Here is a 17,847-nt window from a genome sequence, read left to right as displayed (position 1 = left end):
TGTTGTGAATAGCAGACTTCTCACTCAAATGTGCACTTGCAGTTTGGGCAACTCTAAAGCAAACTCCACGTGCGACATGCCCCAACATTTTATTTACCTGCCATAGTGTCAACCCCTTTACCCCTGTGTCGGATCGGTGGTTAGACTGGCAGAGTTTAAACCATGTATTTGTCCCACTTTGGGGACCACTGGTCTATGGAGTATGGACCCCCATCCGAAAATATTTTGTGCCATGGACCCCGATTTGTGTTACAATATTTTACACGTTTTGAGCTTGTAGATTGGCTATTTTGAAATTGCCAAAATGTATAAATTAATATGTTTGGGACTTTTAAGTGCTCACATGGCATAGATTTGGACTTGCTTTTATTTATGCGTTTTGTTTTCAAAACAAAATAAAAAGACCTGGGGTTTTCTTGTTATTCTCGCAAAATCTGGCGACACTAAGGAGGAGGATTCGTTGAGTCGTTCAGTGAATCGTTCGTTGAATCGCTCAGCGACTCACCCGTCTCACTGAGTGAGTCCGAAGTTCAGCCAACAAACACAACAGGCAGCAGACATTACGCGACGTGTTGTTATCGACAAACTTACAGTTATATTACCCCGTAGATAAGATACGATAAGATTACTTTTTATTTATTCATTATTTATTAATGTTCACTACATCGTCAGCATGTCTGACGAAGAGAAAACAAACCTGCGTCGTTATAGAAAATACCTCGTTGATATTGTAAGACCGTCATATATCCGTGAATTTATGTCTGAATACCTGGACCAAGGTAAGATGTTAAAATAGCCTATGCGTTTGTCAGTATGTCACAATTTATTCATTGATATCGAATCAGTCAGTGTCATAATGTGCATTTGTACTCTTTGCTATTTTGACAGCTTTAGAGCCTACTAGTACGTTTGCAGTTTTAATCAGTTGTAATAGTAAGCTATTCGATGTTAAATTCATCCCCACATTTCAGCTGCAACGTAAGTGATGAACACATTTATTATGGTAAATGTGTGCATCACTTTATTGCAGCTGAATGAAAGGTCGGGCTGATAAATGATTGACCAATTTTACTGTGCGTGTGTGTCAGATGTGTTAGAGCTGATATCATCATTAGAAGACAACTCGGTGTCCAAGGCAGCTGATTGTCTCTTGGACAAAGTGTGTGTGTTGGAGACTCCAGGATGGTACCGCGCCCTGCTGGACACACTGCACTCTGCTGGTAACACTCGCACATTACACATATTTGTATTATTTTTAATTATGACAATAATCAGAGATGAAAAGTAATGAAGATGTACTTACTATACGTAACTACAGTAGTTACGTATAGTACTTTATTTGAGTATTTACAATATCTTTGGAGTAGAAACTCCACTACATCTCGGATTGAAATATTGTACTTTTACTCCACTACTTTTTTTGAAAACGTTAGTTACTAGTTTTGTATATTTTGATTATTATTAAAAGACATAGGCCTACATTAACCACTTCAGTCCTATTTTGGCTGTTTGAAAATAGCAAGTCTTTAGTTAGCCTACTAGTTACTTTGTAGATTTTGATCATTGTGTTAATTGTTTGATTGGAAATGTTGGCCCGGTTTCCCAAAGGACGCCTTTGGGAAACCGGGCCAACAGCTGTCCAGCTGTCCAAATGATATTAAATTACATTTCAGAATGGTAGACCTGAGGCCTACCATACAGGGGAAAAGGCCCGCTCTACTCAGACAGTTTTATATAGTTTCAGGCGTGTGCTGGGTGCAGATTCCAAAAGAACATATAGAAAATGAATTAAATCCACACTTCCAGTCGAGTAAGATTCTTTATTAATAAAGATAGTGCTCCGCAGCAGCAGTCATACCAGACAGACAAACGCGTTTCGGCGCACAGGCCTAGTCGGTGTCAAAATTGGCAGTAGCAACGGAAATGACATAGATATATAGATTATTATTTTCAATTAGAAGGGACTATACAGCCGTGTCACATTATTAAAGACATACATAGTAGTGAACATACATATTATAAGAAATCATTGTCTTATTTCAGAATCCACATTACAAGAAAGGTTATTCATAGAAAACAGTTTAACATCAATTCTTCATTTAGACCTTTAGGAAATACAGTGTTGTGAAATGGATCCAAAATGCTTCACGTTGCAATAATAACCGATCTCTGTCCCCACCTCTCTTTAAAGGGTTGATCAATTCTATGCCTTGAAACCTCAGGGTACATATGTCATGTCCAGTGCTATTGAAGTGTCTAGCTATAAGGGATTTTTCTTCTTTTGTCCTGATATTGCTTTTTTGTTCAGTGATTCTGGTTCTTAATTCTGGTTTAGTTTTTCCTATATAGCAAAAGCCACAGGGACATTTTAGGAGATAGACAAATGTCTTTGTTCTACAAGTGATTCTCCCTTTTACTTTTTTTTCTTTTTTACCTGTGTGAGGATGTAAAAAATCCTCCCCTTTGATCATGGCGTTGCAGTTAAGACAGTTGTTACATGGGAAGTTACCTGAGGGTAGTGAGGCCCTGAAATGTTGAGGCTGTACATGAATATCATTTTTAACAAGTTTGTCTATTAGGTTCTTAGACCTTTTATTTGCAAAGATAGGAGGAGTAGAAAAGGTTTTACCTATAGAAGGGTCACTGGAGAGTATATGCCAATGCTTTTTAATTGTATGTTTAATATGTTATAGGAGAAAATGTGCTAGACAAAACTATTCTTTGAACTGTTGAGATGGAAGTCGATTTAGGGGTTAGGAGATCGGTTCTATCCAATCTGATTTCCACAAGTGATCTCCACAGATGGGCATGTTAAGTCTGACAACTCTCCTGCCCATATATGGTCAAATATGCTCACATTCTGGGACAATTACGGGTCACCCTCGCCCAACCGAGCCACCTGTCGTCCACCTGACGGGCCCACCAGCAGGAAGGACGACGGCGACCCACAGGGTCTCGGGCTAACTCCCGACACAAGCCAACTGCCAGGCAGTTTTTAAGAAGGTGTGTGTGTGTGTGTGTGTGTGTGTGTGTGTGTGTGTGTGTGTGTGTGTGTGTGTGTGTGTGTGTGTGTGTGTGTGTGTGTGTGTGTGTGTGTGTGTGTGTGTGTGTGTGTGTGTGTGTGTGTGTGCGTGTGCGTGTGCGTGCGTGCAGGATATACAGGTCTATACGAAGCGCTGCAGCACTGGGACTTTTCTCCACTAGATGGCATTAAAGAACACAAGATTTTGCTTGGCAAAATAGAACCATCCTTCATACACCTGATCAAGCCATCCGACCTGCTGCTTCACCTGCAAGACTGTCTGATGGAGAGAGACCGTGAGGCCATACAGAACGTAAGCTGTGTGTGTGTAGGTAGGGCAGTGATTCAGGGGTAGAGTGACCGGTTGGGGACCGCAAGGGGTTTTTTAATGCACAAGATAAGTCAATAAAAGTACTTGAGAAAAGTCTGGGCTGATGGGAATATTTATTCCACAAGTAAGATGTACTGTACAAATTATGAAGTCACGACCGTTCTGAAGGAGTCGTCAGGGCCACATGAAATAAATGGACATTGCATTGAGTATATTGAGAGCACATTATCTGAAAAATGGGTGGATCCTGTACATACATGGCATGAGCTGGTTCAAACTGGTTGCTCACCTAGCCGTGCAAAGTACAAAGCCCATTGATAGATGTAGCAAAACGTAGCAGTGTCACGACCTTGGAGAAGGCAGGGGAGTGTGCTGTGTGAGTGATTACATGCAGCATAGATGCCTGTGCCTCCCCAACAGGTCTCTGACAGTGCCTTCTTGATAAGGGGTTCCTTGGAGACCTATTTGCAGTCAGCATTGGGGTCTGAGACCATATATGGAGTTTAAGAACAGTTTGAGAACAACATGTTAAAAAGATTTAAAAAAAATAGGTAATTAGTGAATATGAAACATATGGGGAATAATATATTCCCCTCCAATCAGTTCCCAGTTCGAACCTGGGCTCCCCCAGAGTTAGTGTCGAAGTGTCCTTGAGCAAGGCTCTGTGAACCCCTAACTGCTTCCGATGTGCAGCCCTTGCATGGTTTCCACCACCATCCATGTATGAATGTGCGTGAATGGGGGAATGTGATGCACAATGTAAAGCGCTATTTAAATGCACCATTTATTTCACAATATTAATCTGTGGAACCGAGTCAAGCTAAATGTAATGCCTCAACTGGCTTTGGCCAAGTTCAACTAGTGCTTGTCACCGGGCACCTAAGCTCCTAATGCACATCACAGGTTCGAGGCATATTCCCGACAGACTTTGCTGTTTGTCTCTCTCTCCTTGTTTCCTCTCCTCAGAGGGAGGAAAGGGTAGGCGATATAGCAGCAGCAGTGCTGTTAACAGAGTGTCTAAAGAGGACAGACTGTGTCAACTGGTTCAAACTGCTCAAAACAGCTCTGATCGAGTGTGAGTCCTTCCCCGCCCTGAGGCTGCTGGACCCAGATGACGGTAAGTACACCTCCATATTCCACTATGTCACAATACAACCACACACACACACACACACACACACATCAACCAGACCACTATCCTGCCCCAGAATGTGTGATTTCTGGTCCAAAGGGGGCGGTTTCAAATTTGCCGGCGAAAACAACCAGTGAATCCTATTGGTTCACAGATCTGTACCCCCGCCCCCTAGCCCCCGCTCCACATTGGACACAGCAGAGAACAACAACGTCACCAAATTTGGAGTGACGCCCCTCTGCACTGTTATTGGTTCGTGAAATGCATGGTTTACTCCCACATCTATGACATTTGTCCTGTCTCGTTTGCCCAGGCTTTTTTTCTTTTATTTTCTTTTGAAAACAAAACGCCTGCGTTCCCCGAGGCTACCAGACCGCCAACACGTCACCGCCGTGCTCCTTTTTCGGGGGCAATCATCGCCATTTGTAGGCCTACTAGAGGTTCACGCGCCTTTGGCGTGCTCACATCTAACCTAAAAAAAAAGACCAAAAAAAGAATTTAAAAAAAGCCTTGCACTGCGTCGACGTGTGTGTCTCGTGATCGGCCATAGCTTCTCTAGGTCGTCCTCAAGACAAGCCCTCCATTGTCACTTCCAGTCATCCCGGTTCTCCATACATCTGGCCAGTTTGTTGGTACTTTGCGCTCCTCCTGCGTCGGAGTACATCCACGTATGTTAGTGTGGGACGTCCTCGTGATCGATGGTGACAAGAGGACAGATCAATGTCACGTGAGGGGCGTGGAGGCTCGTGGAACGCCGTCGCGGGTGGGGATAGAACTGGCAGAATGCAAAGGGGAAGCCATTGGCCGTATGATGATCAGAAAGCACAGTGGGGAACGGCAGTTTGGCCTATGTTACGGTCTATAACAGGGGTGTCCAAACTTTTTTCAAACGGGGCCATATTAGAAAATAACACCCAAGGGCCAACTACATCTCCTAACATAATGTACCGTTGGACTATAACAAAGTCACATATTTTTAAACGATTCTATTCAACTATCGTAATCAATATTTAATATCAATGGTTTTTTTCAGCCATATGTCGCATTACCAAATGTAACCATACAAGCAAGGCACATAGGGTAGCCGTTCATAATACAATTCAGGTACTGTATGAAGCTGTGGGCCGCATTTGGCCCGCGGGCCGCACTTTGGACATCCCTGGTCTATAACCTTGCTATCTGAACTGGTGCACATTTCTGTGCACCCATCTCAAATGGAATTATAGATGGAATATGTCCTAAAAGTCATCATTTCACATCTCTAGTGTGTGTGTGTGTGTGTGTGTGTGTGTGTGTGTGTGTGTGTGTGCGCACGGGCGTGCGGGCGTCTTAGCGTCCCTCCCAGCACAGGGAAAAGAGGATGGCGAGGAGAAGCTGGGCGTTGTCGAGGCGACGGTGTCCATCCAGTACCGGGATGGAAGTGACGACGAGGACGATGGTCTCCTGCAGAGTGTCAACCAACTGGCCATTGAGCCAGGCACTGCAGCGCCACCAGCAGGTTGCTTTAATTATTATTATTATTATTTTCTTTGTGATTATTTGACAAATGTGACCTGTGACCTGGTTTCTGTCGGAATAGGAAACCTCATATTGTACCGTGTGTGTGTGTGTGTGTGTGTGTGTGTGTGTGTGTGTGTGTGTGTGTGTGTGTGTGTGTGTGTGCGTGTGCGTGTGCGTGTGCGTGTGCGTGTGCGTGTGCGTGCGTGTTACAGACTCGGGCTGTAGAACAGGAGAGAAGAAGTTGAGAAAATACCAGACTGAACTGGCTCAGCCCGTTTATGAAGGAAAAAACACCATTATATGTGCACCTACTGGTACGTACACAGTACACACATGCACGCATGCACACACACACTATTTGTATTAAGAAAAAATTACTATGTTTAACTGCAGAGCAGTTAATTTGTATCTGTTATATGTTATTCTTATTAAAAAATCCATCCATTATGTATAAATGTAAAACCCGAACCCGACACGAGTCTGTGAAATACGAGAGAAATACAGATGGACCCGACCTGAACCCCTCGGGCCAGCATGTCCGGGTGGACATCTTGAATTCTTTTTTTTGTTTTAATTCCTTTTAGACGTGGGTTTACTATTTTAGTTCTTATGTCATTGTGAAAATGGCTTATTTTTTTGTTTTGTTTTTAGTTAGTTTCTTGTTAATTTAACCATGGATTAGTCAGGGGCAAGATTCAACGTGGTCAGAAAGATCGCTAAAATAGCAGATTTACAAGCTCAAAAAACATGTCGTGGCCCCTTTGATCGTCGCAGGCTGTGGGAAGACAGTGGTTGCCTTGGCGATCAGTGAGCATCACCTGGAGACCAGAGGTCAAGGGTCAAAGGTGCTTTTCATGGCCACCAAGGTGGACGTGTTCAACCAGCAGCTGAAGCTGTTCACGGAATACTTCAGACAGAGAGAGGCCGACGTAGCCATCAGGTAGCGCACGCACACACACACACACACACACGCACGCACACACAGTCACACACACACACACACACACACACGCATGCACGCATGCACATTTGAATTATTTTATTTGGATCTGCACAAAAGGCGTAATACAATAGACCCAAACACTGATCAGAATTAGGTTATACATTATATGGTCCAACCAGATATAGCTGCTGCACATGCTTAACACACAGAGGGAAAAGAAGAAAAAATAAATATATATATATATAGCACATTGTTGACATACTATCACTTGACACTACTAGACAGGATGTTTGTTTTGGGTTTTTTAAGCCACCTAGGGATAAATGAAACAACACCTTCTCCAGATGGACAAGACTGCCCATAGTAGCTGAGACAGAACACACACACATCACACGCACATAATGTTTTTGTGTTGTAACATTGAGTTACTCTTACTTTTACTTTTAAAATAGCAGATCTACACAAATCAATACATATTTGTCTGCGAGCCCATTGTTTGGGAAACAGTCGTCCTAGATATCTTCAGGATGAGACAATTCAAATATTCAAATACTGGGTTCCATTTTCTGATTACAATCAAATTACAATACCCCCCCCCCTCTCTTTCTCCCCCCCTTAGGATCCAGGGCATCTGTGGTGGTCAGGGTGACGAGGTGTCACTCAGCGTTATCGTGGACAACAATGACATCATCGTGCTGACCCCTCAGATCGTGGTGAACGCTCTGCTGACAGACGACATCACTTCCCTTTCCTGTTTCTCACTGCTCATCTTTGACGAGTGTCACAATACTACAGGTGCAGCTATACTGCAATATAACGACACTATATTTACTAATAGTATGTGGTCTCAGGGAAAAAAAGTTGTAAGTAATGTGTGTGTGTGTGTGTGTGTGTGTGTGTGTGTAGTCATATGTGTGTTGTGTGTATAGTATGTATAGCTGACATAGATACTTTTTATACATGTGATGTATGCCATGCTTTTGTTTTTGCTTAATGTAAGTCGCTCTGGATCAAGAGCGTCTGCTAAATGCCTAAATTGTAAATTGTAATTGTAAATTGTGTTTCCTCTGACAGGCAAACATCCATACAACATCATCATGTCAAAATACCTGGACTGCAAACTGGACAAGACAGGAGACAGACTGCCACAGGTACACAAACTGAGGAACACACTCTGACCTAGATATGATGACCTTCAAGATATATTGTCACCGTGGACGGTAATTTTGTTCTACTGTACTGTAGGCTTGTTTTTTTGTATCTTTCTCTCTCGTTTTTTCTTGACCACAAGGTTGAAATGTATAATTTAGCATGTTATTTATACTAGGGATGCCAAATCGAATTGTCGACAGCTCTGCCGATTATTAATCGATTAATTGAACCCACCCCAAAAAAACAAAAGATAAAACTTTTAAGATTTTATTATATTATGCACATGCCATGGTCACATAACCATTATATGTTGAGTGCATGCTTTGATGGTTACAGTTTTATAATCAGTTTTGATGAGTAAACCTTTGTGGAGATCTTCTCAGTTCTCATTGTATGCTAGTTACTGCCATTCAGGATGGAAAATGAAATCCATTTGGATTTGGGGAGAAGTAGTTTCATAAGGGGCTGGTATGAAGTACTTGATATAAAGAGAACATGTTCAGTTCACTAGTCTACACTCTACTCTACACTCCACTCTGATGAAGGTACATGTTCGATATATCATGCAGCCTTACTTATTAGCCTATGTTTTGACTATAAATCGATTTCGGAGACTCCGACAATTAATCAGAAAATCGATTAATCGGCGGCATCCCTAATGTATACAGATGCTAAGGTCTTTGTTTACCTGGTATCTAATAGAACACAGAACAGCCTCTGAATTTATTTCAGCACTAAAAGTGAAGTATGCATCGGCCTTCAGCCTACAGTATCTGTGTTTATGTTTCATAGTATGTCTAATCGTGTGTGTGTGTGTGTGTGTGTGTCTCTGTGTCTCTGTGTGTGTGTAGATTGTAGGTCTGACTGCATCAGTAGGAATTGGGACTTTCAAGAACCAGGACGAGGCGGTTCAAAACATCTGTCAACTCTGTGCCAAGTAATACGCACGCACATTTATTTGTATCAGTTACGGTACGTTTAGAATCCTTATCCGTTTATGTTGACAACATACTTCAAAAGAAGTCAAACTTCTTTCAACTTGCTGAGGTCTCTGAGTTCTCTGAGGTCAATTGTTTTTTAAATGAGAAAAAGAGGTCGCGCATCAGCAATGGTTTTCAGTGGAGTGCTAAACTCAAATCCAGTATACATAAAAAAATAGGAATTAAAAAAAATCCAAAAAGGTTTCGGCTATGCAGCCTCCATCAGAGCATGCTCTGATGGAGGCTGCATAGCCGAAACGCCCTTTTTGGTGTGTGCCAATAAAGAAATGGAAATGTGAGTCCGCCATTTATAAAAAAAATTGTATGTGCTACCTTTTTGGAATTATTTCAATTCCTATTTTTTTATGTATACTGGATTTGAGTTTGTTTTTTTTTGGTGGCTTTCGCCTTTATTTTATATTATTTATGGACAGACAGTATGCTGACAGGAAATGGGGAGAGAGATGGGGGGGGGTGACATGCAGTAAAGGCCGTCGGGATCGGGAGTCGAACCCGCGGCACACTGCCAGACAGGATTACCAGCCAAGGTGCCTGGACCGCTGATTCCTATTTTCAATTGTTTTTTATACTTGAGGCAGCTCCGCTCTGGTGCCTTGCCCACTGTCAGGCTTGTCAAGATCATCACATAATCGCCTGATGATCGCAATTAGATAAAAAGTTTGAAAATAAGTTTGCTGCAGCGTTTAATAATGTCCTCATCGTTGACTTCTGTTCTGTCTGTTAGCCTAAACACTGAGGTCATCTCTACTGTGGAGGAAAACATCCAGGAGCTTCAATCATTTGTACACACACCTGAGAAAAGTAAACACACACACACACGCACGCACAAAAAAGTTCACAGTCACAATGCGTCATGTTGTGAGCTTGTTGATCTGCTATTCTCCCTTTTTCCAAAGCTTTCCGGAAGATATCGCAGTGTTTCTACATTTCGGTTTTGATACCTTTACCTAATTAAAACAATAAATGTGAGTATTTTTTCCTGTGTTCCTGCAGAGTTCATGGAAGTGGAGGAGAGAAAAGGTGATCCATTCATCAGACTCATCCAGGACCTCATGAGAAGAATAGAAACCCTGGCCAACTCTGTCTATGATATAGGTACTACACACACACACACACACACACACACACGCACACGCACACGCACACACGCACACACACTCGTGTCACACACTCATTCTCTGTCTGTCTGTCCCCCCCAAACCGGTAGTTCTGTTAGTTCTGCTCTGGCCATCACTAACGGACTGGGACCACCATCAGCGTCGTCGTCTTCATCATCATCATCATCATCATCATCATCATCATCATCACTGACATTACCAACCGGCATTATACCGTTTATCACACCTGCCCCAACGACAGTGAAATGATAGGTTATAACATTATCAGAAAGGACAGAGACCGTTCAGGGGGGGGGAGTGTGTATATACATAAGAAACAATATTAATTATACTTCTTTATTAATTAATTAATTATAATAGTTTTCCTAGACAGGATGTGCCTAATAATAGGCAACAATATACAGACCCCCAGACCAAAACCAATTTTACGACCATATTGAAGAGGACTTAACAGAAATAGGAAATTTAGAGACAATTATTCTAGGCGATTATAATACCCACATATACCGGAAAGACACCAACATTTTCAAATCATTTTCCAGATTTTGTAATTTACATAACCTCACTCGACTGATAAAGCACGTTACTAGGCCAGCCTCTGACTCCACAATCGACCTAATATTGACATCCGACCCGGCCAAAATCTCTCTAAGTGGGGTAATCAAAAGCAGTTTGAGTGACCATAACATTATCTTTTGCACACGTAAAATTCACAAATCAGCAGTTCACTGTCATACCACCGTTAAAAAAAGATCCATGAAACAATACTCCAATGATGCTCTCACAGCAGCTCTAGAAGAAATAGACTGGTCAAACATATTACATTGCACCTCAGTGGAAGACGCTAAGACCTTCAAAATAAAGTTTTTGGCTATCCTGGATAACATTGCTCCCACAAAAATTGTGAGAATTAGGGCCCGTACAGAGCCATGGATGAGGGGAGATATATTACATGCCATCAAACTGAGAAACAAATACTATTCCGAATATAACAAAAATAAAAATCCATGACAAATTAAAAAAACATATAGTAATATAGTAAAGAGATTAATCACAAACGCCAAACGAAATCGTCTAATTTCTGTATTATATCAAGCGGTGCCATTATCACTGACAAATTACTAGTAGCAAACTGTTTCAATAATTTCTTCACCAATATTGCCACACAGTTAGTAAATAAACTCCCCCCGCATTCTGGCCTGTACGGTTCTGATCACATTAAAGCACATTACGCAAAACTAGGCGCTATAAACGACTCATTCTCATTCAAACAAGTAACAAATGAAGGGGTGCTAAAAAAAACTAAGCACCCTTCAGCCAAACAAGGCCACCGGTCATGACAACTTACCAACCAGATTCCTCAGGGACGCTGCTGTCTCTATAGCCCCTATAATAACCCACATCTCAAACCTATCCATCAGTCAAAGCCACGTTCCCCAGGAACTTAAAATGGCGCGAGTAATCCCCCTGTACAAAAAGGGAAGTAAACTAGAAAAAGTGCCCTTCTGGGCACAGGTCTCCACCAGGATAGGAATGTAGACATTGCAGCTTGCCTTCATCTGGTGGTTGGATAAAAGGGCAACAAAAGTAAATTAGAGGGAAAAACACTTTTCGGCCAGTTATAGCGCCACCTTGAGGCTGAGTTGAAATTGTTCATGTGGCATTTCTTCCTCGGCCTAGTGGGAATGTGCGTGCACAATTTGACGGAAATCATGCTATGTGTTCATGATTTGCAGCATTTTTTTTTAAACTGAGCACTCCTGTGAACTTTGGAAGCCAATCTTAACCAATCAGGATGGAGTCTGAGAAATCTGAAAGACCCGTTTCGTTGAATGGCTCTAGAGAGACTGTGTACCAATTTGCGCGATGTTTGGACAAAATCTGTAGGTGTACTGTGCAAAAACTTGTTTTGCACAAAGCGGCCTCCTGGTGGCGCTATAACAGGCCGTTGTGGAAATTGGGGCAGAGGTTCATCGTTGGCATCCAGGGAGTGTGTGTGCAAAATTTGGCATCGACCGGGTTAACGGTGGCCGAGATTAGCTGCTCACGGACACACGGACGGACGGACGGACACACACACACACACACACACACGGACGGACGGAGTGCAAAACATACTCTCCCCCCATGCCTTCGGCCTGGTGGAGACAATTAGACACAGGAAACTACCGCCCTGTCTCTATCTTGTGTTCAATGTCCAAAATCATAGAGAGAATAATTTATGAACAAATTAGCAGATACTTAAGCGAACGCAATCTGCTGTTCGAATTCCAATCCGGTTTCAGAACATCACACTCCACTGATACATGCCTATTATATCTGAATGACTACATCAAACGCGAGGTCGATCTGGTGCCACCCATTTATAAAACAAATATGGGCAAATTCACCTTCCAAAGCACTGCTACCCAGGTGTGGAATGCCCTCCCCCCATCGCTCAAAACAAACAAATCACTGGCTTCCTTCAAGACAGGCCTAAAAATTCACCTGCCAGCAAGTCAAAGGGAGAGGAGGTGATCGCATCAGCCGCTTTGTGCGAATAATAATCCCCTTTCGATTAACCTTCGGCCCCAACCTGTGAATACTGTATATGCCTAATAAAGTCTGTCTGTCTGTCTGCATCTGTTGTTTTGGTAATCTTGTATCTTGATTATCTAAAGCTATGGTTTGACTGATCTAATCATGTGGACTGATATACGGTAGTCTTATGCTATATCTTATCTTATCTTATATGCTATTTGTTTTTCTTGTACATTAAGCCCTGCATTAAGTGATCATGGAAAAATGGAAACTCTCTCTCTCTCTCTCTCTCTCTCTCTCTCTCACTCTCTCTCTCTCTGTGTCTTAGGTAGTCTCTCGTCCATTCAGAACAGTGACTATGGCTCTCAGAAGTATGAGCAGTGGATCGTTGACGTTCAGCAGAAGTGCAGAGTTCTGATACTCGACGACAAACAGCAGGAGAGCCGAGTCTGTAGAGCTCTGTACAACTACACGGAACACCTGAGGGTGAGACATAGGTCAAATCTTTAATGACCTTTTTAATTTTTTATTGTTTTTGGTATTCAGACAGCCAGCAATGGGTAGAACACTCTGTCTGTGACACATCTAGGGTCCGCAATCTGCAGAAGATGTTCCTAGAAGATTTGTCATTGGTCGAAAAAAACAAACCTGGTCGCAATGACTAACCAATCAGGAAGCAGACAGGCAAATTGACCAATGACAAAGCTTCTAGGAACATAATTTGAATGCAGATTGCGGCCCCTAGATGTGTCACAGACACAGACACTACATTTGTTTGGGAGCGTTTTACCCATTGCTGGCTGTCTGAATAAAGAAAAGGAATAATTGTTTTTGACATATTATTGCTTATAGCAGCTTTAAGTAAATGAAAATACTTAATTACTTAGTACCAGGGCCGTAGGAACCACGGGGGTCCCCGGGGACACGTCCCCGGTGGGCCGCGGAGCGGCCCACGGGGGGCCGCGAACCGTTTTGGGCCGCCGGCCACGGGGAATAAAAAAGCCTCAAATTGGGCAGGCACTTGGACCATGCGGCCGCCGCTGACTCGCTGTCAGTGTTGTGCGAGTGCGTGTGATTCTGCTATAGTGGAGATTTCAATGTATTTCTATGGGGGAACTTGGATAGGATTCAGGAAGTTGTTTATATGTTATGCCCAGTGCTGGTTAAAGCCGTGTATGTCTCGGGCAGGCTCATCAAAAAGGTAAGATTTGCACTAGGCTATTTCTGCTGTGCAGACCCGTTTTTACCCGAAAATAACGACTTTATAACCGCAAATACCCGATTTTTTTCCGCACGGGCGCTTCGCGCCCGTGCGAATCGCCCCACATGCACGGGCGCTTCGCGCCCGTGCATGTGGGCCGGTTCGGATTCGTCCCCCCCATCTGTGAAGTGCCGGATACGGCGCTGCTTAGTACTTATTTCCTTTCTACAACTGGGAGGGAACCCTCCGTTTCCCAGGCGGCCGCTTTACCTCCTAACCCACGGTCGCCATTATAGCAGTGTTGATTTGTTGATAGCTTTTTTTCACTGACGAAAACTAAATGAAAACTAAGCTATGATGACTACATATATTGACAATTTCGTCAACAAATAACAACTAGACTAAAAATTTATTTTGGCAGGCTTTGATGGCGTCGTAACTCGTAATGCCTCACTTGGTTGCATGCTGAAAATAGCAGTTGTGAGCTTGTAGATCTGCTATTTTCAGCAAGTGTAAAATTGTTGTGAGCTTGTAGATCTGCTATTTTCAGCAAGTGTAAAATCAGCCATTACGAAGGCATCAAGGCCCGCCAAAATACATTTCAGTCGACTAAATCAACTGTAGATTTAGTCGACTAAAACTAGACTGACATTAAAACATTCCAGTTGACTAAAATGTGACTAAAACTAAATTAAGTTTCATTCCAAAGCCTATGACTAAACGAAAATAGAAATTTGCTGCCAAAAAAAACACTGCATTATAGGGCTGTCACCATTACTAATTTAAGTTGACGATTAATTGTCACACAAATTATTTTGATTAACACTGTAATTGTGTTTGTGGCGTTGAACAATGGTAATAAAAAAATGCACAGGGCATATATGACAAATAAATGAACAAAAAGGGGAAAAAAAACAATAAAAACATGTGGAAATAGCAGATCTACAACTTACAACGTGCTGCGTTGTATGCTTGTAGATCTGCTATTTCAGGCTTTTTTAATGTATGCAAACTTGTCAACATGGAAACGATTAGGATAAAGATTAAGACAAAATAATTTCCGATTATCTCAAATAATTGCCATTAGACGATTATTTAATATTGTGACAGAACCTACCCACCAACCCACACCCACTGCACACAAACTAAACACACACATGATCTCTCTGTCTCTCTCTCAGAGGTATAATGACGCGTTGATCATCCATGAGGATGCCAGGACTAAAGACGCTCTGGAGTACCTGTGTGTGTTCATGGAGGAAGTCAAACAGGCAGGAAATGACATCACAGAGACCAAGCTCACCCAGTACTTTGATGGTACTGTACAGCGCATACACACACACACACACACACACACACACGCACGTGTGCGCGCAAACACGCACACACAAAACAGACATTTATGTTTCTATGTCAGTAGTGGTGCTCAAACAGTTTAAAACCTATGTTTCTGTCAGTGGTGCTCAAACTGTTTAAAACCTATGTTTCTATGTCAGTGGTGCTCAAACTGTGTCAAGGACCCCCAATATTATATGTAATTGGTCGTCGACCCTTAGCCCTTGGCCTTCATCCAAATAAATCCCGTTGAGATACAAGATCAATTCTTTGAGGGAGCCAGATAGTACAAAATGTTCAACATAAAAACAAGAGAATAAAGCAGTGGTTTTCAACCCTTTTCATGTCAAGGTCCATTATTTATTCAGCATTTGAGCCACGGACCACCAGTTGATGAGATTTCGCCTCTCGCACCCAAAACTAAAAATATATTATACATTATTATATAAAAACCATAGGGTAAATGGCAGTTAAACGTTGATCAAAATAACATTTATTTTATATTCTGTAAATGTAGACTTATTGTAAATTTAACAATGCGGATGTTTAACAACTCAAAAACTGAATCCATTCTCTTCGGATCAAATAGTAATCTCAGCAAGGCCGATGGCTTCTTGATTAGAGTCAAGTCTTGATTATCACACGGAAAGATGAAATTACCAACCTAGGTTCCATCCTGGAGGCCAATCTTTCCGGTGATAAAATGGCCACCAACATAATCAAAAAAGAACAAGATTCCTTTACAGGATCTCCTGTAAACAAAAACACCTTGAAGACCTTAACAGGAGCCCTCGTACAAGGTTTCTTTGACTATGCATCCACCTCTTGTTACCACAGCACCTCAAAGGCCCTTAAAACAAGGCTCCAGACCTCCCAAAACAAACTGGTCAGGCTCCTACTTGGCCTCACCCCCCGAACCCACCTCACCCCTGCCCACTTTGACAGGCTGGGATGGCTTAGGGTCGACGAGTACAGCATCTTGCAATGGGTCTGGTCCACAAGATTCGATACACCACTAAGATACCCATGTACCTGTCTAAATACTTCCTTAATGTAAACGAAGTCCACACCCACAACACCAGAGGGAGTGCAACAAACCATGTACAACCCAGATTCAGCACAAACAAGGGACTAAATTATTTTCGCTCCTATGCCACCAAAATGTGGAACGCCCTACCAACAGTCATTAAGACATGTGAATCCCTTGACTCCTTCAAAACCGCTCTCAAAGGGCACCTACGGATGGCTGCAATTCGAAACTGGCCTCTGTAAAATCTGAATCCCCCCCACCGCCCCCCCCCTCCCCTCACTGTATATGTATCTTTTCCATTTTTGCTTCCTATATGATGAATTCCTGTTCTGTTCTTTAACTACATAGAAATGTCTATTTGTATGTCTCTAAATGTTTTGATGAATTGAACAATGTGGACCCTGTTGTAAACAAGTGTAATGCTTAATTGGGTCGTCCACTCACAGTTAACAGTCTTTGTATTGAGTTTGTGCTTGAAATGTACTGTAATTCTACAAACTGTTAATAAATATTTCAATCAATCAATCAATCAAACAAACAAAATGTAACTCTTCAGAGCATAACATGAAACCAAATGGGCCCGTCTTCCAAGTTTAGTTAAAACCGTAGGCACAGAAAGTAAGCATATTGTTTTAACGTAAACTAGAATTACTAGTTTTGTGTGGGACATAAAGGTAGCCACAAAGGTAAGAGGGAAGCAGACCTATAGGATGGATATATATGTGGTCTCTGTGAGCGAGAGAGTCTGCGCAAGGCCACTGAATTCCACCTGACTCTGGCATATACGGTGCAATGCTGAGTGAGAGCTATACATTTAAAGGACAACTTTAGTTTTTTTCAACCAAGGTTCATGTTTTAGGTTGTTATTAGAGAAGGTAAAAGATAAGTGTTTTTTTTTTTTTTCATTTGCTGCTTTCTTTCGTTTTAGGGATCACGAGATCTACTAAATGTGTCAAACTGCATATTGAGCCTATATGACACACAGTGTGGCTTCCCCCCAGTAGGCCTCCTTCACATTCAGTAGATCCTGTGATCTTCTGTGGCCAGATGTAATTTTTTGGGGGGTCTAGTAGGACTATAGTAAATAATAAAAAAATAAATCACCATAATATATATATTTTTAAATACATATTTAGCCCCATGCTCGAATGCCCCCGCCCCCCTGTCAAAAACAGCTAAAATCCCTAAAACGAAAGAAAGCAGCAAATGAAAAAAATGAACACTAATCTTTTGCTTTCTCTAATAACAACCTAAAACATGAACCTTGGTTGAAAAAAACTAAAGTTACTTTACATTAAACTCACTGTAAACAGAGTTTATATTGCATTAATCTAATACGATGAATTGTTATATTATTTCTCCTCCTCTGTAGTTCGTGTGGTGCAGTTGCGTGAGTTGGCCAACGGGTGTCAGTATGAGAATCCCAAACTGACAGACCTGCAGTTCATTCTACAGGAGAAGTACAGAATGGAACCTGACACCAGAACTGTTCTGTTTGTCAGAACCAGAGCACTGGCTGATGTAAGTGCGTGTGTGTGTGTGTGTGTGCGTGCGTGCGTGCG

General features: G+C 42.1%; 1 protein-coding gene across 1 annotated transcript in view; it reads left to right on the top strand.

Moving 5' to 3' along the window:
* Positions 1 to 568: 568 nt before the first annotated feature.
* Positions 569 to 17,847, top strand: part of rigi (RNA sensor RIG-I) — a 24,428-nt gene continuing 7,149 nt past the window's right edge. Inside the window, exons 1-15 of the mRNA XM_083789642.1 lie at positions 569 to 779; positions 1,089 to 1,220; positions 3,154 to 3,335; positions 4,320 to 4,470; positions 5,819 to 5,983; positions 6,198 to 6,299; positions 6,760 to 6,925; positions 7,548 to 7,723; positions 8,003 to 8,079; positions 8,932 to 9,017; positions 9,806 to 9,882; positions 10,075 to 10,176; positions 13,048 to 13,205; positions 15,102 to 15,237; positions 17,658 to 17,806. Coding sequence (XP_083645768.1) covers positions 674 to 779; positions 1,089 to 1,220; positions 3,154 to 3,335; positions 4,320 to 4,470; positions 5,819 to 5,983; positions 6,198 to 6,299; positions 6,760 to 6,925; positions 7,548 to 7,723; positions 8,003 to 8,079; positions 8,932 to 9,017; positions 9,806 to 9,882; positions 10,075 to 10,176; positions 13,048 to 13,205; positions 15,102 to 15,237; positions 17,658 to 17,806 — 1,965 coding nt within the window. The 5' untranslated portion in view covers positions 569 to 673. The remainder of the gene's footprint in view (positions 780 to 1,088; positions 1,221 to 3,153; positions 3,336 to 4,319; positions 4,471 to 5,818; positions 5,984 to 6,197; positions 6,300 to 6,759; positions 6,926 to 7,547; positions 7,724 to 8,002; positions 8,080 to 8,931; positions 9,018 to 9,805; positions 9,883 to 10,074; positions 10,177 to 13,047; positions 13,206 to 15,101; positions 15,238 to 17,657; positions 17,807 to 17,847) is intronic.

Source organism: Protomyctophum parallelum (assembly GCF_964188405.1).
Source record: "Protomyctophum parallelum genome assembly, chromosome: 18".
In the NCBI taxonomy this organism is placed as follows: domain Eukaryota; kingdom Metazoa; phylum Chordata; class Actinopteri; order Myctophiformes; family Myctophidae; genus Protomyctophum; species Protomyctophum parallelum.
Note: the sequence above shows the minus strand (reverse complement) of the source record. Positions and strands in the feature narration are given on the sequence as shown.